Source organism: Rhineura floridana, chromosome 7 (assembly GCF_030035675.1).
Source record: "Rhineura floridana isolate rRhiFlo1 chromosome 7, rRhiFlo1.hap2, whole genome shotgun sequence".
NCBI classification, from domain to species: domain Eukaryota; kingdom Metazoa; phylum Chordata; class Lepidosauria; order Squamata; family Rhineuridae; genus Rhineura; species Rhineura floridana.
In genome coordinates, this window is record NC_084486.1 from 110,312,718 (window position 1) to 110,333,344 (window position 20,627).

At 42.9% G+C, this 20,627-nt stretch overlaps 1 protein-coding gene across 4 annotated transcripts in view; it reads right to left on the reverse strand.

The window, feature by feature from the left end:
- COL4A4 (collagen type IV alpha 4 chain) overlaps positions 1 to 20,627 on the reverse strand; it is a 192,770-nt gene that overhangs the window by 90,906 nt on the left and 81,237 nt on the right. For all 4 annotated transcript variants that reach the window (XM_061636823.1, XM_061636821.1, XM_061636822.1 and 1 more), the window contains 5 exons: positions 10,674 to 10,838; positions 9,246 to 9,338; positions 6,073 to 6,236; positions 3,298 to 3,370; positions 1,876 to 1,982 (listed from right to left, as the gene is read on the reverse strand). In XM_061636823.1, the coding sequence (XP_061492807.1) occupies positions 1,876 to 1,982; positions 3,298 to 3,370; positions 6,073 to 6,236; positions 9,246 to 9,338; positions 10,674 to 10,838 (602 nt within the window). The remainder of the gene's footprint in view (positions 1 to 1,875; positions 1,983 to 3,297; positions 3,371 to 6,072; positions 6,237 to 9,245; positions 9,339 to 10,673; positions 10,839 to 20,627) is intronic.

Below are 20,627 nucleotides of genomic sequence, written 5' to 3' on the forward strand. Positions count from 1 at the left end.
CTCTGTGTGACAACTGTTCCAATACTTGAAGAGTGCTATCATATCTCCCCTCAGTCTTCTCTTCTCAAGGAAGACATGCCCAGTTCTTTCAGGCTCTCCTGCTCAGGCTTTGTTTCTTCATTTCAGCAGCCTTATTTAGGTGGAACAAATAGTTTTGTTCTTGCTATTGTTGAACAGATGGGAATCAGAAACTCTTGCTGATCTACTGCAAATCACCCAGAAATGTAAAAGTAGATCCCAATCTGCCTTCTGCCCATCTCTAGCCTAAAGGCTAGCAAGGCTGAGGCCAAGTGAGACTCTCTGTGGACAGAGTTCCACAAACTGAGTTTCACAAGTAAAACTGCCTTCTTCCTAATCACCACCTGCCTCACCTCTAATGGTGGAAGAACATGGAGGAGAGCACGGACAGATGTAAATACAGTAATATCACACATATATTTCATATAATATATATATTATCTACCTTGTCATACTGCATAGATTTGGGAGTTGGCAGGGTATCCCGGTAGTGCAAAACACTTTGAAGTATTACTGAATGTTTATGAAGTCAAACTCAAAATCTGAACTTGGAAGATTCATGATCCCTGTGGGCTTTCATATCTCTCAGCTTTGAAATGAGCCACTCAGAGCATTGTTGAATTCCAATGAAACATGGTAATTTCAATAATGCCAAGCTCAAAAACAGTTCTTAGGCTGGACCTAGCTCTTACATCAGCTAAGAGAGGGAAACAGTGTGAAGCCAAGGCAGTGCAAAGCACGGAACAGAAAGTTTTTGAAGTAGTCAAAGGATGTCTCGTGATCCACATTGGTCTGTTGTTGTTAAAGGGCTTCTTTGTTCATCTAGCTAGTTTCTCTGTAGTTCCTTCCTTTGGACACAGCTGAATGTTTGCACACACAAACTGAATTTCTGCCTTGCATCCCCCAGTTCTGGCTAGAGTCCTGATATCCTGGGGAACTTCAACACTTGGGTAATTATGTCAAACAACATAGCTACAAGTAGAGATGGAAGAACCTGTCAATTTCAGTTCTCTCTCTTTTTTTCATTTTCCAATCTTAAATTCAGTTTTCCACACTTCTGCAGCAATTTGTGATTTTTTTTAAAAAAAATCCTCATAAAAATTCTTCAGCATTTAGTGCAAATTTCTCCTAATAAACACTTTGTATGCAGTTTTGACTAATGTACACATTTTTGCAAGCAATCTTTCCTAATATATATAATTATATAATATAATAATTATTATATATAATATATATAATATTTTAACCAATATTTTCATTTTATGCACAATTTTGCCTAATACATGCATTGTTTGTTTGGAGAGCTGCACCATAAAATTTGATGTGAATTTCAAAGAATGGCTGTGTTAGGTTCTCATACTGTTTCAGAAAGTGATTTTTGATAGATTCAGCTTTAAATGTGAATTAAATTTTTTCCCCATCCATGCCTTCAAGTAGACTTATTTACAATTGTCAGTAGCTGTAATCAGCAACATGTCCATAGCAGATCAATGCATGCATTTTGTCAGCAGGCTGTTCTTCCTACAGCAGCTACTCCTGATGAACCCCCAAGGATGCATACGTAGACTCCCTCACTCAATATTATAAGGCACCTTACAGTTTGGTGGGGAAGGCTGCTGAAGATCCAGAGGCCTAATGAACAATGGTGTATGCTGTATTGTTGCCAGGTACATCTGTACAATACCTTATTAAATCATGGCAACCATCTGGAATAAAAGTATTACAATATGTTGAACCAATTCCTAAAAACCAGTATTAGCCAATAGACCATTTTCCTAACAGTGAATAGAAGAGGCAATAGTTTACTTTGTGAGTTACAATGAAGAGAAAAACAATTGTCAAGATAATCAGGTATACCTGAAAGCCCTTGTCACCAGACAACCCTGGATCTCCATTCCTGGCAGCAATACCATTTCTTCCTGGAAATCCAGGCTCTCCATGAAGACCCCTTTGTCCTTTTATGCCTTTGGATGATGGAAACATTACAATCAGTATCTGAAGAAGATATTTGTATGTTTGCTCTTTAAGCCTATGTACCTGAATGCTTTAGGGAATACCCCCAAACTCCTAGAAAGTTGGGGAAAGTGATAAATAAAAATACAGCTTTACAAAGGCTATGTTCCGCTATTTTGCATTTGGATAAAATACATTTTTCTTACTATATTAAAAATTTAGTCCCAGGCTATGGTCTGAAGGCACATGAGGCCAGCACCCTGCTGAGCAGGGTCAGGTCTGATCAGTGCCTGGATGGGAGACCACCTGGGAACCATATGTAAGCTGCCTTTGGTTTCTATCATGAAAGGCGGGGTATTAATGTAATAAATAAATAATAAAAACTGCTTTAAAACAAGGAATGGCAAACTTGAGTTTTGGTATTTGTGCAGAATTATTATATACAGGAGAAATAAGAAAGGGAAAATGTGAACTTCTCCATTAATTATGTACTATCAAAAACCAACTCCTCTTCTCTCAGAATGCATTAGCCAAAGAAACTACTGAGGTGTCAGTCATGAATGTGTGCAACTTCAGTCTCTCTCTACACACACACACACTTGAAGATCTTGCAGTGAGATGCATGAGTGGATATATGTGAATATTTCAAATGTAAAATGATTCATAGTGGATTAGGATGAGCAGAGCAACAGAAAGACAGCTAATGGAGAAAAATGTCAAAACTTAAACAAGTATCTTAGGACAGCTAGTACCACTTTAACTAGGTAGTACATTTTCTACAACAAAACAAAAGAAAAAGTAAAGTACTTATCAGAGACAGGACACAGAGTGGGGAGCAGATTGTGCCAGCTCCTTGCATTATTTTCAATGATAGCTCACAAAAATGAGGATGTGAAGACATACTCCAATTATGACACTTATAGACTATAACTTTTGAGGATGAGCTTCAGTTGTATGGTTACTGTTTATTATTAACTGCTCCATACAACCCACATAACAGGAAGCTGTGGATTGAATGAACCATCAGAGAAACCCCAAAGACAATGTGCAAGGGGAGGGGGAGCATGCAGGCATAACACTCATTCTTGGCTCAATAAACCATGGCTTATTAAGCCAAGATCATTATGTCTGAACAAGAATATTCATGCTCTCATTCTTCTCATGCTGTCCCTTTTGCCTCTTGCTTTCTCATTCTCCCCTTTTTCCCAGGGCAATTTTTTGCAAAGCTTCTCCACCACAAACATAACACAACATCTAGAGATACCATTGCAAGCAGTCCCCAAGCATAAAGGAAAATTTAATGGGTTCAATCAGTTGCATATTTACCTTTGATTCTTATTCTGGCCAGGTCACCCTTATCCCCTTTTTCGCCAGTCAACCCAAATGGACCTGGTATTCCCTTACAAATTGTAAAAGAAATAAGTTATAGACATTGCTGATATCTGATAGCAGTAAACATCTATTAGATGAACAAGATGGGAGAGGAGCATGGTGCTCTTTTCCCTCCCACCCAGTAAAGTAGTAGCAAATTCAGAAGTGCAGGGTCCCTTCCTGATAGTCACAGACACACACACACCTTTTTTTTTGCTGTGGGTTGAGAATGATGATGCCCTCTCCCAAAACAACAGATATCCTTAGGAGCCAATAAGCATGAAAGGGAACAGTGTTAGCTACTGAGAAGAGTCTTCTCAGTGGCTGACTCACCTCCTTTCACTCTGATTGGCTCCAATCAGCAGGAAATGACAAGGAAGCATGTTATAAGACTCTTCTCAATGGCTAACACACTTCTCTTTCATGCTGATTGGCTCGTAGGACGCTGGAGACATTGGGACCCTGCTCCCAGAAAAGTAAAGGGTCTAAGACCCCCAAGTTCCCAGATGACTACACCACTGCTCCCACCTAATAAAAAAACTATGCTGTATAAACTGACAATAGTTCAGATGGCACCAAGAGCTTCTCTCATCCTGCTCCCATAGCAACCTTTAATTAAGATTTTGCCTAATGAAATGTTCTCATGACACACTGATAAGAATATAAGAAGAGTCCTGCTGGATTGGAGTAAAGCCCCATCTAGTCCAGCATCCTGTTTCCAGTAATGGCCAAACAGCTGCCTACGGGAAACTCACAAGCAGGACATGAGCACAATAGCTTCCTATTGCTGTTGTTCTCCTGCATCTGGTATTGTACAGCCATCATGACTAGTAGGAATTTATAGCCTTTTTTGTTGTTGTTATGTGCCTTCAAGTCGATTATGACTTATGGCAACCCTATGAATCAGCAATCTCCAATAGCATCTGTTATAAAACACCCTGTTCAGATATTGGAAGTTCAGGTCTGTGGCTTCCTTGATGGAATCAATCCATCTCATCTGGTCTTCCTCTTTTTCTACTCCCTTCTGTTTTTCCCAGCATTATTGTCTTTTCTAGTGAATGATGTCTTCTCATGATGTGTCCAAAGTATGATAACCTCAGTTTCATCATGTTAGCTTCTAGTGATAGTTCTGGTTTAATTTGTTCTAACACCCAATTATTGGTCTTTTTCGCAGTCCATAGTATGCGCAAAGTTCTCCTCCAACACCACATTTCAAATGAGTTGATTTTTTATAGCCTTAGCCTCCATGAATTTTTCTCACCCCCCTTTAAAGCTGTCACCATATCTTGCAGTGTCAAATTCCATATTTTGCACTATCAAATTAACTATGTGTTGTGTGATCTACTAGAACACATACAAACGTTAATGTGAAAAACTGACAAAATAAAATTTAAATCATTAGAAAGAAGGAAAGAACATAACAAGAGCCTGCTGGACTAGATGGGCTGATCCAGGAGGCATTCAGGTTCTTCTGAAACAAGCAATATACAAAAATATAAATTTTCTTTATGGAACAGCAAGCAGGGCCCAATAGATTGATTTTCACATTTCCTCCAAAAGATTTCTTGGGAAATGGAGTTAAGTGCTGACTTAAGATCAATAAAAGCCACAAATAATTTTTCTGCTGGTAAGTTGGTATATTTTTTGGCAATGTGAGAGTTAAGCAATGATCCAATGTGCAAGAACCATCTTTAAAGCCAATCTATTCCACACCAATAACGTGAGCAGATCTAACCCAAACTTTCAGTTTGATTGCAAGATAAAAAGCATACATTTTCCCAGTGACAGACAGTAGGCTTATGGAGCGGTAGTTATTAGGGTCAGAACTTACACCCTTTTTGTAAATAGGAAAAATATTAAACTTACTCCAAAAGGAGGGAATATTCCCTTAATGGTTAACCAGAGAAAAAAAGAGTAGCTAGCTAGCAAGTGGACACTCCAAAATGTGTTGCTAGCTCAGTTCTTTATTTTGGAGTGGATTCCATATGTCACTGGAACCAGTTGTACCACAGTGCAGAAGTAAATTCATGAGTTCATCTGACTTTGAGTGATCACTTTATTTCCTCATGGAAAAAAGCTCCGTCACAAAATATTTATTTTCTTGGCCTTTCCTCTGCAGAGCTGCTTGCACACAAAGTTTCTGATCAACAGAGGATTTTGGATGTTGATAGACAGAGTCTGTTAACTCTGTCAAATTGTTCCTGCTCCCCTGCAGCCTTAGGATTTAATGTCACCCCTAGAAAAGAATGCACCCTTTATCCAAGTAAACTTTCTGTACCAAAATACAAGAGAGCATTCTTCCTGGCTAGGATCAATGTCATGCCCTCTATGATGATGGAAGGATGCTTTCAAGGTACAACAATGACCAGAGAGTTTGCCCATGTAGCACAGGTGTAGTCGACACTATAGCACACATGCTTTTGCACTGCAATTTTTATAAGGGTTTGAGTGCTAGATTGCTGTACCCCATTCTGGAATGGTTCCCTGATAGATCTGATATGGAAGTATGTCTCACTGATATATCCTTTTGTTACTTTAAAGGTTGCCAAACTTTTTAAACTCTAATTGTCATAAGGGTTGAAATGCTCAAAGATAATTAATTAATTCATGGTGATCTTGGGGTTATAATGCTTTTCTGTTTGTCATGGTTGATGGATCAATAAACATTTTTCATTCATTCAGTTTTCTTTACGGATGTTAGAATATAGAATATTGTCTACAGTTACTCACTGGGGAACCTGATTGTCCCATTGCACCATGTAAGCCTAGATCACCTTTTCTTCCATATTTTCCAGGTAATCCTACTTCTCCTTTTTTTCCAGGGATGCCTGGTGGACCTTGTATTCCAGGTACACCACATGGACCTAGACCACATGAGCAGTTGCTTGGACTCCCTACATAGCACAAAGAAAACAAAGCTTTGAAACAGTTAAATAATGTCCATTCATAATGCAAAGTTAGAGTTAACTATTATTTTGCTTTGCGACATGCATTATCATCGCAAGGACAGTCATGGTTAAATTACATTAAGTTAAGTTACAACGTTAAGTTAAAGTTAAGTTACAAGTTAAATTAAGTTAAGTTACAAGGCTATCTGCGCCTTGTTCCTTGCTGCAACTCCTCTCATGGATGGGTTTCTCGTTGCTTATCTGCTGTGCCCACTGGCCTGTGTGTGTTGTTGTTTAACGCCAGATCGGTACACAATAAGATCACTCTCATCCATGATTTGATCATGGATGAAGGTGCCAATTTGGTGTGCGTTACCGAGACCTGGGTGGGTGAGCTGGGAGGAGTTGATCTGACCCAGCTTTGCCCACCTGGATACTTGGTGCCACACCAGCACAGGCTGCAGGGACAGGGAGGAGGAGTTACTATGGTCTACAGAACTTCCATCTCTGTCACCAGGAAACCACTCTGTCTTGGAGCTGGCTGTGAGGGCCTGCACCTGGTGTTGGGCCAAGGAGACAGTAAACTAGGGTTGCTGCTGGTGTACCGTCCAACCTGCTGCCCGACAGCTTCTCTGACCAAGCGGGCGGAGGCCGTCTCAGCTGTGGTGTTGGAAGAGCCCAGAACAATAGTGCTGGGTAATTTCAGTGTCCATGCTGAGGCTGCCTCTAGTGTTCCAACTCGGGACTTCATGGCCTCCATGATGACCATGGGTTTGTCTCAAGTTGTCACTGGCCCAACACATAGGGCAGGGCACACCCTCAACTTGGTTTTTGCAATGATGTGGCCAGCAACATGTCCTCTCAGTCCTTGCCCTTCTTGACTTATTAAAGCTTGCCGAGGGGGGTTGATTGAGTGGATCCAGGGTGTGGTCAATGCATCATTGCAGGAGGGAGTGGTTCGAGCCACCTTGAAAGAGGCAGTGATCCAACCACTCCTGAAAAAGCCCAACCTGGACCCATTGGTTTGTGACAACTACTGACCGGTTGCAAATACCCCCTTTTTAGGGAAGGTGATTGAGAGAGCTGTGGCAAAGGCAATTGCAAATACTCTTGGATGAAACAGATGATCTTGACCCATTCCAGTCTGGGTTCAGGCCTGGTTATGGGACCGAATCAGCCTGGCCATCCTAATGGATGACCTTTATCAGGAGAAGGACAGGGGGAGTGTGACTCTGTTATTCTTATTTGATCTCTCAGTGGCTTTTGATACCATTGACTATGATATCCTTCTGGGTCAACTTGGTGAGATGGGTACTGGAGGCACTGTTTTACAATGGTTCTGATCCTATCTCCAGGGTCGCTCTCAGAGAATAGCATCGGGTGACTGTCTTTCGGCTCCCTGGCAGTTGTGCTGTGGGGTGCCGCAGGGTACCATCTTGTCCCCTGTGCTGTTTAACCTCTATATGAAGCCCTTGGGAGCGGTCATCAGGAGCTTTGGGGCAAGGTGTCAGCCGTATGCTGATGATACCCAGCTCTGTTCTCCGTAACATCTGAATTGGGAGAGGCCGTGCAAGCCCTGGACCGGTGCCTGGACTCAGTGGTGGGCTGGATGAGGGCGAATAAACTGAGTCTGAATCCTAGCAGGACGGAGGCACTGTGGGTTGGTTGTTCCTGAGTTCGGATAATTGGTCAGTTGCCTGCTTTGGATGGGGTTGTACTCCTGTCCTGCCCAGAGTGAGAATCATGAAACGGAGACGAGACTGGAATTAATTCCTGTTTTGTTAGAGTAACATCGAAGGCAAGGTGTCTCATAGATTTCGCTAACTAGCTCACTGTAATCCCTAACTAAACTACTCACGCTTACTCTGCAGCATGTAAGGGGAGTTGCCTCAGCACCCTCATCAGGGGGGCGCGGGCTTAAGTAGGAAAGGTTTTCGCCCGTAAACTCTGACTCCTGCGCGGGACCTCCCTCTGGGCCAAGCCTCTTTTCTCGGTGGCGCACACGAGGTGACAGAGGGCGCACAAACATCTGCTCATCAGTCTAGACTCCTCAGGTGCCAGCTCCATTGAAGGGGGGGGAGACGTTTCTGGCGGGGAAGCGTTTGAAGGGCCAGACAAGGAATCCTGAGGGGGGGTGGAGTTGGCGCGCACAAGGTCTTGCTCCAACGGCTCTCCTGGGGCACTTGGCAAGGGAGGGGTCTCCACGTGAGCGGGCGAATTTCCCATGGGAATCAGAGAGTGGTTGGTCATGTCTCCTCCCCCCAGATCTTCAGAAGCATCCTCCACACCTGACATCTCTCCCATCTGCATAGCTGGGGGTGCGTCCTCAAACAGCTCCCCCCCAGAGTCACTCTGTGCCGGGAAGAGGCCCTGGGGCTCCCCCACTTCCTGATCCAGGCCCCCCTGGGTCACCTGGGGCTCGACAACTCCCACTGAAAGAGCAGGTCCGTAGTCTGGGCAGACCAAGATACCTGAAAGACTGTCTTTCCCCTTATATACCCAGTCAATCACCGCGTTCTGCAGGTGGGGGCCTCCTGCAGATACCATCTTATCAGGAGGTTTGTTTTGCACAGTATAGGAAACAGACCTTTAGTGTGGTGGCACGTACCCTTTGGAATTCCCTCCCCTTAAATATTAGGCAGGTGCCATCTCTGTTATCTTTTTGGCGTCTTTTGAAGACTTTCCTCTTTCAACAAGCCTTTTAAGTTGAGACCTTTTAAAAAGATGTTTTAAAAGTTTTTTTTAAAATGTTTTTAACGTTGTTTTACTTATTTATTTATTACATTTATACCCCGCCTTTCTTTCATGATAGAAACCCAAGGCGGCTTACATATGGTTCCCAGGCGGTCTCCCATCCAGGCTCTGACCAGACCTGACCCTGCTTAGTTTGCTGCCCTGGGCTCCTGCTGGGATGAAGGGCGGGATATAAATCAAATAATAAATAAATAAAAATAAATAAATTACATGATATGACAGAGATGAGGTATTTGCTTGTTGAGGGATACATATACTTGCCTTTCTCTCCTTTTCCACCTTTTTCTCCTGGTGGTCCCCTCTGGCCTTTAGTTCCTGGTGGTCCAGAGGATCCTCTCCCACTACAAGCCACACCTTGAAATTTACAGAAGACATATTTCATAATTTAAAATGTATTATAAAGTGATTGTCTACATTCTTTTAAAAAATTTCAAACAGCCTGGTCTCATTCTTGGAACCAATGTGTCAGCCAGCTAAAGGACCGGATGGTTACACAAATAGATGGTTACAAAATCTGCTTGATTGGCAATGTAGTGCCCCCTTCCCACCTAATGGGAGATTTACATTCACTCATCCCTTTCCTTCTCCATTTCCCCTACAACTTGAGAGGAACACTCTATTATTATAATCATCACATAATATCTTATTCGTAATTTCAAACCAGTGTGGATGAAAATGTAGAACTAATGTGCTATACAGAATTAGAGGACATTTAGGATTTGCAGTGGAGTAAAAAGGCAGTCTTTTAGATAGATCTTTAAAATGGAAATGCACTGCCTTCAAGTCGATCCCGACGTATGGCGACCCCGACGTATGGCGACCCCATGAATAGAGTTTTCATAAGACTGAGAGGCAGTGACTGGCCCAAGGTCACCCAGTGAGCTTCATGGCTATATGGGGATTCGAACCCTGGTCTCCCAGGTCATAGTCCAACACTCTAACCACTGCACCACACTGGCTCAGATAGATCTTTACCTCACCTATATTCCACATAAGAGTGACAGAGTTTTGCACCATATGTTTCCCACCATCCATCTTCACAGTTCATTTTTTCAACGTAGGAGGGTATGACTTCTAGTAAAAAAGATGTGGGAAGGAGAGCATTTAGCCCTTCCCACCACCTGCAACCTTTCACCCTTTCTCCAGGTGTTCTTCCCAGCTGAGGCTCCAATGGTGTGTGAAGCTCCTACTCACAGCTTCTTTCAGCAGTGGCTCACAAGGGGATGCAGAGGCAGAAATATCTTCACAGCAGTAGTGCTGTGCTCATTGGGATGGTGGCAAGGCATTGAGTTTGGGCTGCCACTGCCAGCCTGGAGGTCCCCCAACCTCACTGCTACCAGCTCTGCCCTTCCTGATGAGCTTAGCACCGTCATCACTACCTCTGCCTCCCATGATAAACCACCACTGGCTTTGTGCTTTGCTGGCATTGCCCTGCCTTGGTGAAGTGGTGGTCAGATTTTGAAGACAAATGATGAATGTGATAAGCCTAGTTCTGCCTTTAGATTACCATCTGGAAAGTAAAACTCTCTGTTGAAATAGAACTGTTTCTAAATTATTCTTGCTATACAGAAAGTGTGCTGTGTAAGTAAAAATGTGACCTACTTAGTTAATATATATTGCATTCAAGTGGAAATATTAATAACTGCTGTTTATGTTTCTGCAATGTTCAAAGTATTTTGCTCATCTTACCAGGTGGTCCGGGCAAGCCCTGGTTTCCTGGAGTTCCTGGAAAACCTGGTAATCCTGGCGATCCAGGATTTCCTGGAGCTGTTTCAGATATGGCAGGCAGACCAGGATCACCTTGAAAGCCTTGAGGACCTTGTACTCCCATTGCACCTTTGGAACCTAGGAAACCTATGGAGGGAGGGAAACAAACAAGTCATACAGCCTTGTAACAGGAAGTGAAATAGTCGTAAAGAAATCATCTGTGAGAGGAGCTGTACTCAGAGGGTAATACACCTTGCTGAATATTTACTTGGACTCCAACTTCCATCAGCCCCAGCAAATGTAGTCAATTGCCCAGGATGATGGGAGTTGTAATCCAACAACACTTAGAGGGCCACAGGTTCCCCATCATTTTAAATTAATACTTCCTTGTGATAAAAGACGTGGCTTGGAAAGGAAGCTCAATTGATCTTCAAATTCCTCCTCTTCCACCAGATTTCTCAAATATGGCCAATATCTTCAAACTATGTTCTCCAAGTACCTCAGCAAACTTTTCACAGGTTTCGGCACTTTATACTTTTATGTTATTTTACAGTGATTAAGATAAAGAAAACAACCATGCCAATTTTGATTACAACATTAGTACATGCTCCAGAGACAATACCTTGGCTTTTTGGAGTATTTCTTGTCCTAAGAATTTTGGGTTGTATCCAGATTTGGTGGGTGGTATTCAATGTTAGACCTACTCAGAGTAGTCCCACTGAAGTTAATAGACATGACTAACTTAGGATCATTAATTGTAATGGGTCTACTCTGAGCAGAGCTTAGTTCAATATACCCCAATTGGCTGAACTTAGTTTCCATTTAAATCAGAGGGACTTATGTTAATAAATGGCTGTATTGTGCAATTGATTTCATAAGAAGAGCCCAGCTGGATTACCCCAAAGGCCCACTTCATCCACCATTCTGTTTCCACAGTGGCCAATAACATGCCTATCAAAAGCCCACAAGCAGGACATGAGTGCAATAGCACTCTCATGTTCCTTAGCAACAGGTATTCAGAGAGAGGATGTCTCTGATACTGGAGGCAATATGTAGCTAGTACTTATTGATAGCCCTATTCTCTATGAATGGAACCGTTTTACTAACCAGAAAGGTGTTTCTCAGTGGGCGCCAGGACACCGCCAAGTGGGTATTGTGTTCCTTGCTAGTGCTTGAGGCAGGAAAGAGTTAACACTCCAAACAGACCGTTAATGCGGCCCCTCCCACGGAGTGCTAGTTCGCCGTCTGGCCAAGCTTAAAAATATAAACTTATACATATCTAAAAAACCGTGACAACATTAACTGTAATTATCATGAAAACATACACTTTACACTTAAGTTGTAAAAATAACTATACAGTCTCTACTCAGAGCGACTGCTGACATATTTCTTGAAGAGATGCATTTGTTGAATAAGCTGCAGTGGCAGCTGCTGCTCTAGTGGAATGAGCAATGATGCCTGAAGGTAATGGTATGTTTAGAGAACTGTATGCTAAGGCAATGCAGCCCTTAATCCATCTCGCCAAAGTAGAGGAGGACACCCTTTTACCGAGAGTAGTCGGGTGGTAAGAAACAAACAAAGAATCAGTTTGCCTTATTGGCCTAGTCCTATTTATATATACTTTAAATGCTCTCCTCACATCTAATGAATGCCAAGCGTGCTCTAGAGGATGGTTTGGCGAAGGGCAAAATGTTGGCAATACTAATTCCTGCTGACAGTGAAAAGCTGAATTAACTTTTGGAACGAAAGTAGAATCTGTTCTCAAAATGACTCTGTCAGTATGGAAGATATTTATTTATTTATTTAATTACACTTCTAAACCGCCCTATAGCAACAAGCTCTCAGGGCAGTGTACAACAAGATAAAACCACATTTTAAAATACGAACAAGTGTGGATTACACCATACAATTATAAAACATATTTAAAACAAAATTAGAATAAAAATGAAATAAAAATTACAATTACAGTTAAATTAAAATTAAAATAAGCTTAAAATGCTTGGGCAAAGAGGTAGGTTTTTACCTGGCGCCGAAAGGATAACAAAGAAGGCGCCAGGCGTATCTCATCTGGGAGGGCATTCCATAATTCGGGGGCCACCACTGAAAAGGCCCTAGATCTAGTTACTGTTCTCCGGGCCTCCCTATGAGTTGGGACCCGGAGAAGGGCCTTGGACGTCGAGCGCAGTGAACGGGTAGGTACATAGCGAGAGAGGCATTCCATCAGATATTGCAGTCCGATGCCGTTAAGGGCTTTATAGGTAAGAACCAACACTTTGAATCTGGCCCGGAAACATATTGGTAGCCAGTGCAGTTGGGCCAGAATAGGTGTTATGTGGTCAAATTTCTTCGTCCCAGTAAGAACTCTGGCCGCAGCATTCTGCACCAGCTGAAGTTTCCGAATCGTCTTCAAAAGTAACCCTACATAGAGTGCATTACAATAGTCCAATCTAGAGGTTACCAGAGCGTGAATAACTGAGGCGAGGTTCTCCCTGTCCAGATAGGGTCGTAGTTGGGCTACCAGCCGAAGCTGGTAGAACGCATTCCGTGCCACCGAGGCTACCTGGGCCTCAAGTGACAGGAGCGGATCTAATAAGACCCCCAAACTACGGACCTGCTCCTTTAGGGGGAGTGTAACCCCATCTAGGGCAGGTCTGACATCAACCATCTGGGCAGAGGGCCCCCCCCACCAACAGCATCTCAGTCTTGTCAGGATTGAGTTTCAGTTTGTTAGCTCTCATCCAGTCCATTATCGCGGCCAGGCAGTGGTTTAGTACATTAACAGCCTCACCTGAAGAAGATGAAAAGGAGAAATAGAGCTACGTATCATCAGCATATTGCTGGAAACGCACTCCAAAACTTCTGATGACCTCACCCAGCGGCTTCATATAGTTATTAAAGAGCATGGGGGACAGAACTGAACCCTGCGGGACCCCATATTGGAGCACCCAGGGACTCGAGTAATGTTCCCCAAGCATCACCTTCTGGAGATGATTCCCAAGATAGGAGCACAGCCACTGCCAAGCAGTGCCTCCAACTCCTAAATCCGTGAGTCGCCCCAGAAGGATACCATGGTCGATGGTATCAAAAGCCACCGAGAGATCAAGGAGAACCAACAGAGTTACACTCCCTCTGTCTTTCTCCCGACAGAGGTCATCATACAGGGCGACCAAGGCCGTTTCTGTACCAAACTCCGGCCGAAAGCCGGATTGAAATGGATCCAGATAATCAGTTTCATCCAGGAGAGCCTGGAGTTGGTGAGCGACCACGCGCTCTAGAACCTTGCCCAGAAATGATACATAGATGTTTTGCCACCGAGAGAGCTCCGAGTTCAGATACTCGTCTAGCTGATGTTATTGCTATGAGAAATAATACTTTGAAGGAAAGTATTCGTAACGTAGACGTTTTCAATGGTTCAAATGGTGGTTTTTGAAGAGCTGCCAAGACCTTGTGAAGATTCCAAGTTGGAAAACGATGATGAACAGGTGGCGACAATAGTGAAGCCCCTCTTAGAAATTGTTTCATATAGGGATGAGCTCCCAGTGATGCATAAGAAGACTTAGACAGCACTGTTGACAACGCAGATGCTTGTCTTCTCAAAGTATTGGGTCTCAACCCATTCTTCAAACCATCATTTAAAAAGGATAACACCTCTGTAATTCCCGACTTCCTAGGTGTAACATGATTCCTACTACACCACTTCAAAAAGGCCACCCAGGTATACTGGTAGCTTCTTATTGTGGACTGTCTTCTAGATGCCAATATTGTGGTTACCACTTCCATTGGTAATCCAGCCCCCAGCAGTTTGCCCCGCTCAATTTCCATGCGGTTAAGCTCAACCATTGGAGATTGGGGTGGCAAAGCGGTCCTTGTAGCAGCAAATCTGGTCGAAGAGGCAGATGCCATGGGGGCTCGACAGATAGGTTGACTAGCTCTGAGAACCATGGCCTCCTTGGCCAATCTGGTGCTAGTAGAACAACATTGGCCCTCTCCATCCTTACCTTTTTCATTACCCGAGACAGCAACGGAAAAGGAGGGGGAAAATACAGTGTCGCCTTCGGCCAAGGAGAGTTTAGGGCATCTACACCCTCTGCTCTGAGAGATGGATAGCGAGTGTAATACCTCTTCAGTTGATGATTGGCATCTGAAGCAAAAAGGTCCACATCCATCCTTCTGAACCTTCTGCATATCTGTTTGCACACATCTTTGTGCAGCTGCCACTCTCCCGGCAACACCTCCTGTCTGCTTAACCAGTCCGCTTGTACATTGTCTACTTCCTTTATATATTCCGCTTTCAATGATTGTAACATGTGCTCTGCCCAGGAAATTAGTAGAGATGCCTCCTGATGAAGAACCAGTGACTTCGTCCCTCCTTGACGATTTATGAACGCTTTCACACAGTTGTTGTCTGTTCTCAGCAGCACGTTTGAGATGGAATAAAGGCACAAAATGTTGCAGCGCCAACCGTGCTGCCCGAAGTTCTAGTAAGTTGATGTTTTGGTTTGATTCCTGAGGAGACCAAGATCCCTGCAGGATTTGACCTCTGCAGTGAGCTCCCCACCCCTGGAAACTCGCATCTGATGTGACAGTCTCCCGTGGTGGGTCCTTTAAGGAAAGTCCTCTGCGTAGATTGCAATCCTTTGTCCACCAATGAAGAGCGGTTCTCAGTCGTAACGTCAGAGGAACCTGGAGATGCATGGAATGTGCTATCTGCCACTGGTATGGTAACAGTGTCCATTGTAGAGGACGAACATGAAATCTGGCCCATGGTGTAACTTGGATAGTGGAAACCAGCATCCCTAAAACCCTTGTTAAGACCATTAAGTCCTCTGCAGTCTTCGCTAGCAATGGTTGAACAGCCAACTTTATCTTTTGACCTCTGTCTTCCGAAAGAGAAATTGTCTCCCGTTCCATATCTATCATTGCTCCCAAATGCTGTAAATGTCGTTGAGGGAACAAATGACTCTTGGGTATGTTGACTAAGAATCCGTGATTGTGGAGAACTGCTAGTATGGTGTGAATGTCCTGATAAGCTGACTGTGCTGTGTGGGAACGAATCAGAATGTCGTCTAAATATGGGTAAAGATTCAACCCATGTTGACGGAGATGCATGACAAGGGTCACCATGATTTTGTGAAGACCCTCGGCGCTGACGCCAAGCCAAAGGGTATTGCCCTGTACTGATAGTGTTGATTGTTGTAAACGAAGCGGAGGAACTTGCGGTGCTGCGGATGGATTGGCACATGTGAATATGCTTTGGTTAGATCTAGGGAAGCTAGGAAGTCTCGAGGCTGAATAGCTTCCTTTATGGACACCAATGTTTCCATGCGAAATTTCCTGTATCTCACAAATCTGTTTAGAAATTTTAGATCGAAACAGGTGACGGGAGAAATCTGTTTGGAGGCGTAGCCTGAAACTCTATCTGATACCCATATTGTAGAGCATTCTTTATCCAACGGTCTGATGTTGTCATCTGCCAAATGTGTGCAAATTTCAGCAGGCGTCCTCCCACTGGTATCTGCAATAAGTCAGAATTGTCTTTGTTGCCTTCCACCTCTGCGGGTAGCTGAGAATGTATTTCGCACTACTGATTGTTGTTGGTTGCGTAACTGGAATCTTGGACGACTCCAAGCTTGTCTGTTAACACGGAAATCTTGCCCCCTTCCTCCAAACCTAAATGGACGAAAGGACTGGTATGGCTGAAAGCAGCAAAAAGGTCGTCTGTCATCTCGTCTTTTACTTGTTACTGGCATTGCCTTCTTCTGTCTCTTGTTTCAACTAATACTTCACTGAGCACATGTTCACCAAATAATTTCTTGCCTGCATATGGTCCTGTCGCCAACACCATGCGAGAAGAAACGTCCGTCTCCCAATGACGAAGCCACAAAATACGCCTAGCTACAACTTCAGCAGCCATGGCCCTAGCTGCGAATTGAGTAGCATCCATTGTTGCATCTGCAATGAAAGCCTCTGTCCTTGATACCTTCAAAATTGTTTTCCTAAGTCTGTCTTGGTCTTGATCTGGATTTTCCAAAACTTCATCTAACCACAATAATGCAGCCCTTGAAAACACAGATGCTGCTATAGATGCACGTACCGACAAGGCTGACGCTTCATGGACCTTTTCAAGTGCCATATCTAACTTTCGTTCTGTAAGATCTTTCAATTGAGCATCCCCTTCTCTTAAAAGGAAGTTTCTAGAAACTAAGGCAGAAATTGCAGAATCAATGTCTGGAGTTTTGAGCTGCTCCATAAACTCTGGCTCCAATAAGTATAGTTTCTTAGCATACGTCATTGACTTGGTAGACTGAACTGGTGAGTCCCATTCAGATTTCACTATTTGTCTGAGCAGTGATGGTACCTTAATTACCTTATCGGTAGACTTTGTTTCCGGAAGGACAGATGCTCCTCTGGATGTAGAAGGTGCCTGTTCTGTAACAACTCATTCAAATCTAAAGCCGCCATAGCCTTGCATAGCAGAGGCATATAGTAAGTGCTATGAAACAGCCTATTGGAGTGGTGCTCTTCCAGTTGTGAAGTATCACTCCATTCATCTGATTCGTCCTTGAAATCAACTACTGAATCATCGTGCATAAACTGTTGCCTAGCAGACTTTGATCTGTCTGGTCTGCCAGCTAATAACCCCTGTGCTCTACCCCTGGGCACATCGTGTGGATCTCATGATCCATGTGCAAGTTCAGTGTGGAGCTCATGTTGCTCAACCTCAGGGAAACCTGCCTGAGCACTACACTGTTGCATATTGTGTTGCCTATGACTTTGTCCTGCTGCATGACTGCGCTGTTGTGACTGTATAGGAACCACTTGAAAAGATTGGAGAAAAGCAGCTAGTTCAGCTGATATATCACCCATGAGAGCGTTTCTAATATAATTTAATTCTGCAGCTCCTAAATGAAAAGACTTCACCTGTTGAAGTTCCTGATCTGAACACGAGGTGGCAAGAGAGGCCATCTGTGTGGAGTTGAATTGATGCTGGTTATGATTAGTTCTGTCATGCAAAACTCTGTGCTGCTGTTGATGACTGTGTCCATTAGCTGCAATATCACTTACAGGCTCTATAGCCCCAGTACTCTGTGGAACCTCAGGGTGATGAATATTAAAACCTGTAAATTCCTCATCATTTCCCTCAGAATCTGAGCAAAGAAGGACTGAAAGATCTGGAATCTCCTGCTGTGAGGGCAATTCAGCATTTACTGTACTCAACTGCTGTGATTGCTGTCCTAGATACAGCGCCCTTCTGCTTTGTGGAATAGTCATCTTGATGAGGTGCGCTTGGCGCCGACGTTGCTATCTTTTCGGCGCCAAGTTAAAACCTTCCTCTTTTCTCAGGCATTTTAGTCTATTTTAGTCTTTTAAATATGTTTAACTGATTTTAGATTTGTGGATGCCTACATACATGTTCCTTGCATTGAATTATTGGATTTTACTGTGTATATTTATATTCCTCTGTTGTACACCGCCCAGAGAGCTATGCTAGTCGGGCGGTATAGAAATTCAACAAATAAATAAATAAAATAAATAAATAAGGAAGCATTTTTCTTACATTCTGTGGCTCCCTCAGCAGCAACTCTTCCTGATTGCTCTGCTGTATGGTTAACTGTATGTTTTGTTTTAGTCATATGCTTGCGTCCTGACTGTGCTGCTACCGCAGTGCTGATAGGCTTTTCTGCACCTTTAACTGCTTCCATACTTTTACGTCCTGATTGCAGTGCTACCGCACCAGCTACAGGGTATGCAGTACCTTTAAGTGCTTTTAAATTTTTCCACCCTGATTGCTCTGATACCTCATTGCTTACAGGGGAAACAGGTGCATGTTGATTAACGGCCGTTCTCTGTGCTACCGCAAGAGTGATTGGGCCGCGCGGTGCCTGTGAGGCTGTTTGAGTAAAATGGCGGCCGTCTGTGAGAGCGCTGCAACGGCTCGTCTTTTTAACTGTTGGTTCATGCGAGCGAGCTGTAGGTGCTACCGCACCAAGCACTGCTTCCGTTCATTTAGAAAGCCTTGAAGAGACAGTTTTTCGCTCCTTAGGCATTTCGCTTTCAGCAGGAAAGACCAATTTATAATGGGAAGAAAGCTCCTGTTAAAATCATTAAATGAGGGAAAATCACCCCCAAATTCATTAACGGAGGGAAATATCATTTACGGAATGCAGCGATTCATTACTGAGAAAAATCTACCCGGAAATTGATTAAGTGAGGGAAGTATCATTAACGAAATGCAATAATTGGAAAAATCACAGAGAAATTCATTACTGAGGAGAAACATTATACTAATTAATCTGAGGACTAACACCTATATACAACACTGAGAGAAGAGTTAAGTGAACATTAACTGCTAATAAATAACATAAATAGAGAAAAAGATAAAGATATAACTCGGCCAGACTGAAGAGCAAGGCGAAAATCAGTACTGCTCAAGCGAGGCAGGAACTAGCACTCCATGGGAGGGGCCGCATTAACGGTCTGTTTGGAGTGTTAACTGTTTCCTGCCTCAAGCACTAGCAAGGAACACAATACCCACTTGGGGGTGTCCTGGTGCCCACCGGAGAATAGTTTGATCCCCTTTTTAACTACTGTACAGTGTAATCCTTTACATATCTAGTCAGAAGTAAGTTCAATGTGGTTTAACCAGAGCTTGGAAAAGTTACTTTTTTGAACTACAACTCCCATCAGCCCAATCCAGTGGCCATGCTGGCTGGGGCTGATGGGAGTTGTAGTTTAAAAAAAGTAACTTTTCCAAGCTCTGGGTTTAACCCAGGTAAGTGTGTACAGGCTGCAATCCTATATACACTTACTTGGAAGTAAGCCCCATTGAAAACATGGAACTTACGTTTGAGTAGACATGTATAGGATTGTAGTGTTAGTCTGGATCCAAAGCATTGTATTATTTAATAGATTTGTAATCGACCCTCTTCAATAGTATTTGAGGCCATTTAAAAGAAAAATAACCATAAACATAACAATAAACATTAGGCTTTAAAATCAATCAAACTAACTAAAACAACAAAGCAAAAGAAAAAAAGGTTCTAGTAAAAGTCCAGTTCAAAGCAGATGCAATGAAACACTAGACATCTGAGTAAATAAAAAAAAATTACCTGGTCCAGAAGGTCATGAGCATTGGTGCCAGGTGTACAGACCTGGGGAGGGCATTCCATAACAGAAAAGGCTTATTGTCCAGTCACTGCCTGCCTGACTTCAGCAAGCAAAGCAACCCAAAGAAAAGTCTTACCAGATGACCTTAAAGCATTGGCAGGTTCATCATATGTGAATGAAATATATGTCCCACTCCCCCATTCGTAATTTTTGCATCCACAGTTATCATGAAAGCAGACAAAGGTTCATATTCTGTGTCACCAGGTTCAAAGCTAGCAACAAAACTATAAATCTAGTAGGAAGTTTAATATATAAATGCAACTAAAATGCAATCTTTAACAGATCTATTGATTCATCAGTTGCACCCTGACACATGGAGAATCATAAGTTTTCTTCTCCCAACAGTAATTATTTTATTTAAAAAGACTGAGTAAGAACAAAACCAGGAGCTTCCATCTGTCTCAACATGGTCTCAAAAGACATGCCTCCCACAGTCTGAGACCTTTTCCCTGAAAGTTCATGCTCCAAATTATCAGGGTCATGCTTTTAATGAAGATATCCAAATAGCACAGTAGGTCCAACTTGGAGTTTACATGGGACCACTTGGGGATGTTACCACCTGGATTAATAACACAAACTTGAGGAAACACAAAAGGTTGCAATCTACCATAACTTTGATTAATTTCTATCCCCTTATTTCAATAATCTTCTTTAAAAAGCAATAAATGCTTATAAAGGCAAATGTGTCAACATGAACAAAAACCAACTAACAACATGTTAAAACCACACAAGGGACTATTTTCCCATAAAAACTCTTATTATAATGTT